The following is a 12,522-nucleotide window of genomic DNA, read 5'->3' as shown; positions in this document are numbered from 1 at the left end:
GTATTGGAGCATAAGCTTTCATGGGTGAATACCCACTTCGCCAGATGCATGCTTATGTTACTAAAACTCATCATTATTTTGGAGGGAGGCAAAGGCATAGCCTCTTTTCTTATGAAGAATCTGTCATGGTTGTATTAAAGCCATCATATAATACCAAAAATATGTTGCAAGAATATTGAGTCATAAAAAAAAAAAAATCAAGAAAATTTAGAATTAAGACTAGAATTCCATCTGTCATAACTAGCACCTAGATTCTGAGTCATGTACAGTACGGTATATAAAACATGCTCTTGAAATTCTCATGCACAATGGATTCAAGGTTCAGTTAGCCTCTCAAAACCTAGATTGAAATGAAACATTGTTGTGTTTACATTTCAGACTTGTATTTAAGTATCCGTTTGTAACAAACATCCTGAATAAATATGTATTAAGTAGTCATTTATAACTTCTTTTGTTTCATCTTCCAGAACCACTAGTCCAAACAGAGCTTATACACACACACACACACACACACACACACACACACAGGATGGGCATTAAGGATACTGCACTATTGAGACCATGGAGTTCTTAACATTAGGAATGTATTAATTAAATGTAATTAGGCCACAGTATTAAAGTGTTGAAATCTATATTACTACTAAAACAATGAGGAGTCCGGTGGCACCTTACAGACTAACAGATTTATTTGGGCATAAGCTTTCGTGGGTAAAAAACAGACTTCTTCAGATGCATGAAAGCTTATGCCCAAATAAATCTGTTAGTCTTTAAGGTGCCACCGGACTCCTTGTTGTTTTTGTGGATACAGACTAACACGGCTACCCCCTGATACTATATTACTACTAAGTCAATCTACACACAGAGATGCTGATTAACTTGCTGTGTTAATACAGCAAGTTAATTTAAGTGAATTTATTACTTATGAAAGGTGCTAGGGTAAGAGTTCTGGAGACAGAAGGACTATTTATACACAGAACAGGTACAACACAATGGGAGCAATATGAGCTTCCCTACACTGCCCTGCTAATATGTCTCAATCCTGACCTAGAGGAATGACCTCTAGGTGGTAAGAGGGGATAAGAGAGTACCAGGTTCAGTGCCTGGTCTCTCATTATTGCCAAAAGTGCCAATTGTGATGGTCACTTTGCTGTCTGACCACCTACTCACAAATTAATTAAAAAACCTGTACATATGTATTTTTCAGGAAGAAACTCAAAGGTATGTACCACAAGGAATTTTAATATTAATTTCTGTACCCGACACACTACAATTTATAATCCATTTGTTGGACTGAGCCTGCCTACTCATCCAATATAGGTCACAGAACAATTAAGATGGTCAGTCCTTAAAAAGAAAAAGTTGGAGGAGAGAGTATATAGGTGGTTCTATCATTCCCTTACTTCTCACAGCTGATAATTTAATTTTTTTAAAAATATAAGCATAAGAGCACGCCATTTCTATTTCAAGGGCAAATATGCCAGCATTTCTCTCCTCTACCCCAATTTCAAAACCAAGATGGCACAGACTGTTGCTACCTACCTAAACTGGATTTGAAACAGTGAGTTATTGGTAAAAGGTTTCACATTTCCACTGACCATCCCCTGGGCCATCTTGCTCTCTATGGTTTTTATTTCATGTACCAAATAAAAAGAAGAAGAAGAAAAAAAAAAGAAAAGAAAAACACACATCAATTTCATTTGCACTGCTGACACTTAAAAATCTCTCTTTAGTTAGGGACCTGTTGCAGTACAGAAAGATATTGCTTGATGCTTTTAGATTTCCCCTTATGCTATACAACCATTTTTTCAAAAAATAAAGAGTCAGAACTGGGTCACATTAAGCAAGGATAATTAAACTTTTTGCTGTAGCAAAAGTTCAGTTTTATAAATATTTGGCAGCAACTTCAGCTCCACATTAAATTTTATTCTAAGCAAAAATGGAGCAGCAGAGGTGGAGGGGAGGTGCAAAAATACTTTGTTCATTCCCAGAACATGACAATCTGACTCACAGGAAGACTCTAAACCAGGGGTAGGCAACCTATGGCACGTGTGCCGAAGGCAGCACGCGAGCTGATATTCAGTGGCACTCACACTGCCCGGGTCCTGGCCACTGGTCCGGGGGGCTCTGCATTTTAATTTAATTTTAAATGAAGCTTCTTAAACATTTTAAAAACCTTATTTACTTTACATGCAACAATAGTTTAGTTATATATTATAGACTTATAGAAAGAGACCTTCTAAAAACATTAAAATGTATTACTGGCACACGAAACCTTAAATTAGAGTGAATAAATGAAGACTCGTCACACCACTTCTGAAAGGTTGCCGACCCCTGCTCTAAACCAAAATGGATACCACCTTTCCCCTTAAAAAACATGCCCAGAATGAACTGAACTCATTTTGACAATACAAGAATTTGACAAGAATATTAAATAAGAAAAGTTGTTAACAAATAAGTAGCAAAATATACAGACAGTATACACATTTAGCCAATTCTTGTCACTGAGTAAACTTGTTTCCAAAGCTAAAAATTAACTGATTGTGGAGATGAACACTCTCTCTTCACCTGAGATGCTGTGTTTCAGGGAAGAGTTTTATGCAAACATAAAATTCGTAGTAGGTGCAGGTGCAGTAGCCACCATAAAATGCTTCTGACTAGTGGACTAACCGAACCATCTTGCAAGAATAACTTTTTTTTAAAAAAAGGCAATTTAGATCATTGTATATTTTAAATCATGGCTGCTGTAAAACTATATAACCTCAGTGTATTAAAGGATCAAGAAACAAGCGCAACAATTGATCAAATTTTCATTTTTGTTTAATTTAGTAACTGTAGAATGAAACTGTTTCAAAGCAAGCTCTGCATTACTTCAAACAATCAAACATTTAACATAATTCTGAAGAAAAACCTCAGCCTCAATAAACACACAAATTAATTAAAAAACCTGTACATATGTATTTTTCAGGAAGAAACTCAAAAGGTATGTACCACAAGGAATTTTAATATTAATTTCTGTACCCGACACACTACAATTTATAATCCATTTGTTGGAGATTATAGAGGGTTAAGGACACAAAAAGCCATGCAACAATACTTGGTAGAAAATGAAATAGTAAAGCAACTGTTTGATATAGTCAGTGCCAAATGAAGGCACTGAATTCCTTAAATAAAACAAATGCCAATATTATCATAAATCAGAAACACATTTATTGTCTTTCAGCTAAACAGGCTTCAATTACTTCTGTCTCTTTGAGCCAACCCTCTTGAAAGCCAGATACTTCCCTGTTTCCTGTCTACTAAAAACCAGGATATTCATTTTCTTCTTTGCGTTTACAAAGATGGCTCAAGGCAGGTGTGTCCTTGTCATTTCTGAGTCAGAAAGCCCCTCTTCCTGAACAGAGGGTTCATAATCGCCTGCATTATCAGCCAATTCAATGTCTTGCTCATCATTACTCTCTGCACTGTAATCAACTTCTTCAAGGAAGCGAGGCTCATCTTCATCCAGAACATATGTAGTGGGGCTGTAGTAAGACAACACACAATAGGTTGCATTAATCGCTTTCAAAGATTTAAATTCAGCTAGTCAGTTAGACAATGTACTTCCTTATCTTGAGCTAAATGAATAATTCAAAATGATACTTGTTTTAATGTAAGAAAATCAGGCTAATAGGAATAATTAACCTGAATAATACATATAAACTGTGAGCCAAAATGACATTTATAAAGCTGACAAATTAATATCATGGACACACACTACATAGGATACATATGTAAAATATAAAAAAATTATACACAATTTAAAAGTCATTGAACTGGAATAAGTTAGTTTTTTAGGTGCTATTATATAACATACACACTATGTATTAACTGTGATAGGGACTGGACAGATGTAAGAAAACACAGACCCTGCCCTTAAGAGCTTTCAGTTTTAGTGTTTTAAATTATAAGCTCATTTTCAGATTGTAAACGTATATGTTTTAATTACAAAAAAAAGTTATTAATTAGTTTGGAAAATGTTACAAAGAGCACTTTTGACTAGTTTGTAAATGAAAACTCAAGTACTCACAAAGCAGGGTGTTAAGCCTTCTTTTGTATGTAAAATTATCAAGGTTATTTGCAAATTGCTAAAAACTTTCTCATACTTTGCATAGATTCCTTTTTAAAAGTCTCATCTTAAATCCTGCAGTTCACAGGCAGCAGTTAACTTTAGGAAGCTGGGTAAGTGACTATGGGATATTCAAAATGGATTCTACAGTAATGTGCTAAACTAATTTCTTCCAAGATTCTAAAATGGTTATTGACCATTAGAGTAAACCCAAGAAGACTGAAAATGTGCCTTTTTCACCACCCGAAAGTTTCCTATTATGAGAAAAAAATAAAAAGTGAATTTTTCATCCCCAGCTTTATTATTCTCCCTTGGGACACAGGATAAAGCTATTTGCTTAAAAGCACTAAATGCTTCTAAATATTTCATAAGGTAAATAGCTCTGAGTTCAGAGGAGGTCCCAGAAAGGATCTGCAACTTCTCCATTTTAATTCATAATCAAATCACACAGATTTTCCATTAGGTTTGTGCCAAATGTTTCTACACTGGAGGAGCGGGAACTAAGGAATCTATAATAACCAGATACAACTCATAAAAACACAACAGGTGTGTTAGGAACATGTAGGGTGCTCTGGGTTATTGTGTTAGGATCATTAAACAAAGCATTTCAAACAAAGTTATACATTTGAATTTTTACAAGTTTTTCTTGAGGTACACTATAGGATCTCTTGACAGTAGCTCTGCATTTATTTCATTACTGTTTCCACTCTAAAGCTCTTTTAGAGGGCAAGCAAAGGATCATTTTAATCTTCAATGGGCTGAAATTTGGTGCAAATATTTTTCACTGAGCTTATTCTCTGTCCCTTCAAACCTCAAGTCAAGTGTGCAACTGACAGCTAAGATTCACATACTGGGAACATGACAAAAAACCTGGACTTCTTTTAGTTTAAAAAAGGTTTTAAAAGTACTGAAAATCAAAGGCCTAACAAATTAAATTGGCACACAAAAAAGAGACTAGGCTACTGCATATTACATTTACGCTTTAAATTTTTCAGAATAAGGGTTAAGAGCTTATTGTGCTTAATAAATACTGCAAAAAGAAATGCAATACAAAACTAAATGTGTCCAACAATTGTTATTTAATATTCTGGTAGCACCCACAGGCCCCAACTAGGGCCAGGGCTAATTATGCTAGATGTTGAACATACATATATTGGGGTGTCTGCCCTAATTAATTTACATTCCAAAAAGACAAGCAACATATGAAGGGTTAAGGAGAAGGATACAATCAGGTACTTCGACTGGCACAAATAAACTTATAATGAGACTGTTATTCTAGTGCCTTTACATGAGGCTCACAAGGCACTTCACAAGCATTAATGAATTAAGTCTTCAAGGTATCCTCGTTTTACAGATAGGGAAACTGAGGTACAACATTGCACTGAACATCTGTGGCAGAGCCAGTAACAGAAGCCAGATCTCCTGACTCCCCATCCCGTGATTTAACGATGTGACTATTTCTTCCTCTAGAAAATCATAATCCACCAACACTTCATTTGAAGGAAAACAGGTTGAAATTTTCATTCAACTCTTTGGAAAATTACTCGCTGCAAGAAACCACACTCAAAACACCTCTCATCTCAACAAGTGTATAGACTATTCTGGGATTTCTGCTTCGGATCACTCAACACAGATATTGATTTGCTAGGTTACACATACAAGGAGTTCCCACTGCAATTGCAGGATATTCTGTGTAATTCAATTCACAGGAAATGCAGCCATTAATTCTGAACTCTGCCCTCATTAACTCAGTTGTGAGAACTCAAAGTTTAACAAAACTAATATTTGCAGTGCAAATGACATGTTTTTCTAGCCAGTGCTAGCATGAAGTTAACGTATAAAAATGTATTAAAATAGACACTTATAAAATTGATTTGTTTAGTTGCATGTAGCTTCGGACAACAGCGAATGCAATGGAGTCTTCTGCAAGAGATACTCTCTCCATAAGGTAAGTTTACTGTAGTTTAAAAAAAAAATTTTTTTACACATACACAGTCCAGAACATGTTGCAACTGTCTTGATGATTATGCAGAGAACTGGACATTTCAGCAAGCCACCTTCACTTCTAGGAGCTTACATTCTGTTTACCAAGTGACAGACTATGTCCCAGTCTACATTCTGAATTCTGTGTTGCAATACACATACAAGACAGTGTAAGATATACAGAAAATTATTGCTATTTTAACTCAGTTTTAGGTCAACAACTAGCAAGTAGTATTAAGAACAAGTCAATACTGCGGCTTTGTCTCAAAAGAGGCATCAGGTAACATTTAGGTAAGCCAAGTTTTAATCTTAACATGATCATCTTTTTAAAATCCAGGGAACGAAGCAGAGTAATATAATGCACCACATTAGACATTTGCAATTGCCAATCTGTGCTCAAATCTCAGGTTAGAAATGTAAGGGTAGTTTAATCTTTGATTAAATTTTTACTAATCATAACACTATCAATACAATAATTATTTTTCTCCACTCAGGAGAAGTCCAGTACTAGAAGAGTTAATTACAGGTCAGGATTAGCAAAGCTACATGGAGAAGTTTGCCTAAATATCTGCCCCTATTAAGTCTGGCTCCGAAATTATTTTCATTTTAACACGTTTACCTGGCTCTCAATGCACCCACTGTGCTACTATTGCCCATTCAAATTCTACTGAAATCAATATATTAGAATGTGCTTATTTTGTCTACATGTTTCATTTCCTTCTGTACCCATCATAAAGGTATCCGAGGGTCTGGTACAGTTAACAGTCAACAGGCCCTTCGATGGCTCTATTTCTGATGTAGTTAATTTATCATATCATCCTTTGATATTTGTTCTTCAAAATTCTTCTTAGCCCTCTTTAATCTGTATTTTAGAATGCATCTAACAACATTTAGACTCTACTCCACTGTTCTCACTTGTGCTGGATTTCTATATTTTTTGTGACTCGAACACTTGAACCTTGCTGTTTAATCAATTTAGTTTTTTTAATATCATGACATATCTTGGGACTCAATGTTTTTTAGCTGCCTTCCATGCTGATTCTGTGGATTTTAATTTCCTAACTTTTCCCTTGAGTTGTTTCTAATTAACATACTCAATAATCCCTCCTCCTCTATCATCTCTTGCTTTCCTTTTTAAAACAAAAAATTAATAATAAATTGGTTTATTATTATTAAGACTGGTGGTTTGTCATGGATTCCACAATGTGTGTGCTTTCTTTAAAGTCACAGCTGTTCAAGTGACCCCTTTAAAACGTCTTTAGTGTTCGGATATTTTATTTAAATTTAATTTTTACCCTTACAAGTGTGAAGATAAACTTCTCAATGAAAACTAAGTGTAACTGATGAGTGTTGCAGGACTCAGACTCTCAAACAAACAGTGCTTTTCAAAAGCTACCCTTCCTTTATACAACAATGTGTTTAGAGATGACAGGAAATCTAGAAAATCATGTAATTTTAAAATGCATAAAATGCTTTATCAAAACAAGACCTACTATAATTTTTCTAATAATTTTAGCAATATTTTATGTTATGTATTTTTCCTATTTGAATTAATGTTTTGGTATACTTACCAATAAAAATACACTAATCTGTTTGAAAAAGTTGTGATTTCCCCCCCAGCTAAAATAGCTATTTTTGCCACAACAAACTCATGATTTTTCGTTTTGTTTTTTTCCTGATACAAAACACCAGTCTCATTTTTCATTATTCAAATGCTTCAGCTGCAGGAGAAGTCAACCTTGAAGGAAGCAAAAATTTTCTATAACTGTTATTAAAACACACTTGCACCAGGATATTTACAGTGCTTTACAAGAAGAGATTGAGATAGTTTCTGCCCAAAGACTGAAAGTTACACCAGCACATAGTATCAGTGAGAGACAGAAATATAACTGGCAAGGAACCCGTGATTGCTGCCAAAGGAGTTTTGACAGGGAAGTAAAAGTGGGAGGAGAGGAGTCAGGGAGTAGTGCAAAGGAACCAGCTTTCCATGTCCTCAGTTCCTTAGAATTTACCCAGAGATCTCTGGATAGCCAAGCTCTTGGAAGGCCATGCTCCTACAGTAGTTAAAAAATCCCTCCCTTGGAGGCAATATCACTCATGGAACTCAATTTACATCTACTTACGGAGTTCCCTTGAGTAATTTGCCCCTTCTATGGTTTTTCCTATGTGAGAAGGAAAGATCTAAAGGACAAATTTGAAAAGCAGTTAGGTGTCCAACTTCTATTCACAATCAAAAGGAGCCGGGTGCCATCAACCTTCCCACAAAGTGAGATGGGGATGTAGCATTTGTAGCTCTCCTCTCATTTCTAGAGCTTGTCTCCTCCTTGCCATTTCCCCAAATTTCCTCTTTGTTAACTCTGAGAAAGTAATATGAGAAATCCTAAAGCTCAATCTGTGTCTGCTATAATTAAACCAAATCTATAAACTGAAAACACTGGATAACCTAGAACAGTGGTTCTCAACTTTTCCAGATTACTGTACCTCTTTCAGGAGTTACATTTGTCTTGCATACTCCCAAGTTTCACCTCACTTAAAAATACTTGCAAAATCAGACAAAAATACAAAAGTATCACAGCACACTATAACTGAACAATTGCTTACTTCTTCATTGGAATATAAATATTGTACTTACATTTCAGTGTATACTATATAGAGCAATATAAAACAAGTCATCGTCTGTATGAAATTTTTGTTTGTAGTAACTTTGCTAGTGCTTTTTATGTAGTCTGTTGTAAAACTAGGAAAATATCTAGATGAGTTGATGTACCCCCTGGAAGATCTCTGTGTACCCTTGGTTGAGAACCACTAACCTAGAACATACTGAGTGAGCCTTATAGAACTGAACAAGGCACCAGAATTTCTGAACAAGGTCAAGTCATCAGGCAAAGATAGATAATGCGAATAAATTCCACTAGTTATGACCAGAATCATGTGTTTTTGTTTCATTGCATTCATAGAGCCCATCAAACCTGTCAGCATCACAACCATATTTCTTACTACAGGACCATTATTACATGTAGTCTAATGGTTTCTCTTTGGGGAAACTGGGGGAAAATACTGGGAAAAGAGTTCAAAATAATTAAAGGAAAATAAATTATGTAAGTGTTTAATTCATCGCCTAAAATGTTAAAGTGCATTACCAGAGGGAAATAAATCTAGTTATTATTTTCTTTTTTTTGTAAATCAAACATACTGCTGACTCAGTTGAAAATGCTTTGGTTAACTTAAGGTAAGTACATCCAGATGTAATGAAATACTGAAAAGTACTTTAAAATGTTGGCCTGTCCTCTTTCTCCCAAGTTAAGGAAGAGGAGGGCTTGTGTCACAGTTGGAATATTTGTGGTAAATACGGTAACAGTTACTGTACATACTTTTCTGAAGTTGCTGATGTAATAATATGTCTGAGACAACAAAAAAAATCTCCTTTTTCAAAGACTAAAGATGTATGCATTCAGAAGCAGTGTAATTACTATGTTTCATTAATTACACTGCTTCTGAATGCATACATCTTTCGTCTTTGAAAAAGGAGATTTTTTTGTTGTCTCAGACATATTATTACATCAGCAACTTCAGAAAAGTATGTACAGTAACTGTTACCTTATTTAACACAAACATTTCAACTGGGACACTATGGCCTTGGACTATTTCCCAGGCACTATGGAAGGAGGAATTTATCTTGAACAGAAAGGTTTCTGGAGCTATAAAAGATTAACATCATTTCTTAGGACAACAGCAGCATGGTTCTTGTATAGACAAGGGAAGTAATTCCACAACCTGCCTTTTGGAGGTAAATGGTTTTGTCTTGTATAACCTGTCATTTGATTAATCTTGTCCTTTGATGATACTCAAACGGAGAGTCCAACATGCCTATCTACAGAATGCCACTAGGACTTGTATCCGTGTTTCCATCATGTTGATTGTAGGTCTCCAAATCAACTATTCTGAGAAACTCCAATGTAGCTGAAATCACCATAACTTTGTGATTATTATTATACTTACATTAAAGTAGCATTTAGAGGTCAGGACCCATTGTCCTAGGAATGGTACAAATAAAGAGGCAGTCCTGCCCCAAAAAGAATTCTATTTTACATTTCACCAGAAATGTAAATATGTCCCAGATCAATGTATGACATTCCTGGTTGAGTTCCTGGTTGTCTGGATACCAGAAGCTAAGAGAATTCATACTGAACTACACTTTTCTTTGAATGATCGGCTGTTGACTATTGGTGTTCGTGGTCTGGATGAAGGAGCCCCTGCTTCAAGGGATCCGGTCTTTTCTGTAGGTCCAGTATGGGTTCCTTGGCTGTATAGGAAGTCCTGCCTTTTGGGCAGTAGAGAATTAAGAGGACTTCAACTCTCTCTGGTTTCCTCTTTTCTGTATCCTTTATGTGAATTGTCTTGAAAACAAATTCTTCTCTGCCCAGTGCATTACTTCCATTGCCACAGAGAAGCTTCGACCTCTGCTTACTTTCTGATTTTGGAAGGGATACAATATATATGCCTCAATCATAAACCAGCCTCTAACGGGAGGCAGGAGAATACTTCCCTGTGAGCACTGTAATAGCTCACTATTTGGCTTCTTATACCTTCTTCTGACATAGATGGTACTGGCCAGCATCATAAGCAGGATACTGACTAATTGGATCACTGGCTCGATCCCATATGGCCATGTCAGAGAGAGAGAGAGAGAGAGAGAGAGTTTTGTTCAGACACGCCACTGTCAATCCCCTGTCCTAAGGAGAAGCTTTCGTAGATGTATTTTGAGAAACCCACTCACAGGATGAAACCAGCAATCCTGCCCACTGGAGATAATTGGCTATGGATGAGCATTGCCAGGAAATGACAGATGCAAGGAAATTTTGGATCTATGCAAATCTTCATCATGATGATAAAATTACAGTTTGAGCCATCCTTGTTTTGACCCCTGGATGAGCAATTCATTGGGTTCAAAGCTCTTCAGGATTTTAAACAACTGGCGGTTATTAATCCTTTTAAGCAGCTGTCCAGTTGTTACCCAGGGTTCTTTCAACCCAAAGCTCTTGGTAACTTTTACTCTGTGCGAGGTGGTGTCGGGAAATAAATCAGGGGAGACATGGCCATCCAACCAATGGCTGGCACAAACAATACAACACAAGAGTGCTTTCACTTAAAGCTAAACTTTACTTAGTCTCAAGCACTTACACACGTCTGCAACAGGTTAGGAAAACACCTCCAACCCTTGATAATTACCAAAGCTGAGTGTGGCTCTTGAGTGACACAGCGGCAGGCTTCCAGTGACGAAATCTTCCATCTGCCGGTGGGGACTGCAAGATGTATCCAGAGGGAGAGTCCAAACAAGTCCAACTGCCTCAAACTTTTCCCCCTTATTTATACATTAGTAATAGAATGACATGTCCCTTAAAGAAAACTTAAGTAAGCAGTTTCAATGGTCAAGCAAGAGGTTTCTTCTGATTATTGATTAACCAGGTGTGGGTTTTTTCCAGAGTTTGTAGCCTTAAGGCCCCAGTAGACATTCCCGGGGCATATCCTGCTCTTTTAAAATGCATGTATCAGCAACTTCAACACAATTCTTATCAGGAAGGACGTGGGGTCAAGCTGCCCTTTCTGTGGCACCCAAACCCCCCTCCCCTCCCCTGCCTTGGTTAAGCTAAACCTGCTGACTAGGCTGCTTTTAGCAATAAGCCATAGTGGTTTCAGGCACTTTACTGGTTTGCCAAAATCAACCCGTACACAGTTACAAATGTTTTTTCCCCCCGCAGGCAGGGCACCGATTCGTATGTTGTCTATGCATGTGTAATTTGCAACCTGTGCCTTGCTGTGACTACTACTAGCCATGTCTGAAGACTTTGGGTGTGGAGAGTAGATTAGAAAGAAGGGATTTTGAGCTCTCACATACGAATGCTCGTTTCATCATTGTCACACTGAGAATTTTGTTGGTCTGGTAGAAAATGTAATTAGGTTTCCTTGGAAGCTTCTGCTCCAGATTTTTACCTCTGCTAAAGTAACCGTTCCTTCTTGGATACTCGGGTGCTTCATAGTGACCAATGGATTTTTATGCTGGCTTTCATAGAGGCCTCAACCCTCACTGTTATCTCAGCTACTAATTTCTCTACTGTTCCTCCAAACAGCTTCTCACTGTATGCTTATATGCACAAGATATCAGAGATGGTGTCTCTACAAAATCATGCATCAAATAACGTTTGAAAGGAAAGATATATTATTAATATTAATGAATTCCTGGCAAGCCACTGGCATCCTGTCCTGGAAAAGTCCTGCACAGAAAGTTTGTTGGGGTGAGTGGCGGGGTGCTGAGGTGTTTGGTGCATGCATGGTACTTCCCCTGGCTGTTTATACTCAACCGAGGAAGGGTATTGGTACAAATATGTTGTCTGTAGAAGTAAGTTGCTAGATATCTCCAGGAACCTGAAAGGTTG

The 12,522-nt window shown here is 36.8% G+C and overlaps 1 protein-coding gene across 1 annotated transcript in view; it reads right to left on the bottom strand.

Annotated features, from left to right (window-relative positions):
* Window positions 1-3,184: 3,184 nt before the first annotated feature.
* Window positions 3,185-12,522, bottom strand: part of AGTPBP1 (ATP/GTP binding carboxypeptidase 1) — a 105,865-nt gene continuing 96,527 nt past the window's right edge. Inside the window, exon 26 of the mRNA XM_065406008.1 lies at window positions 3,185-3,521. Within this exon, the coding sequence (XP_065262080.1) occupies window positions 3,344-3,521 (178 nt within the window). The 3' untranslated portion in view covers window positions 3,185-3,343. The remainder of the gene's footprint in view (window positions 3,522-12,522) is intronic.

The sequence above is a fragment of the Emys orbicularis genome, chromosome 6 (genome assembly GCF_028017835.1).
Source record: "Emys orbicularis isolate rEmyOrb1 chromosome 6, rEmyOrb1.hap1, whole genome shotgun sequence".
Lineage (NCBI taxonomy): Eukaryota > Metazoa > Chordata > Testudines > Emydidae > Emys > Emys orbicularis.
Note: the sequence above shows the minus strand (reverse complement) of the source record. Positions and strands in the feature narration are given on the sequence as shown.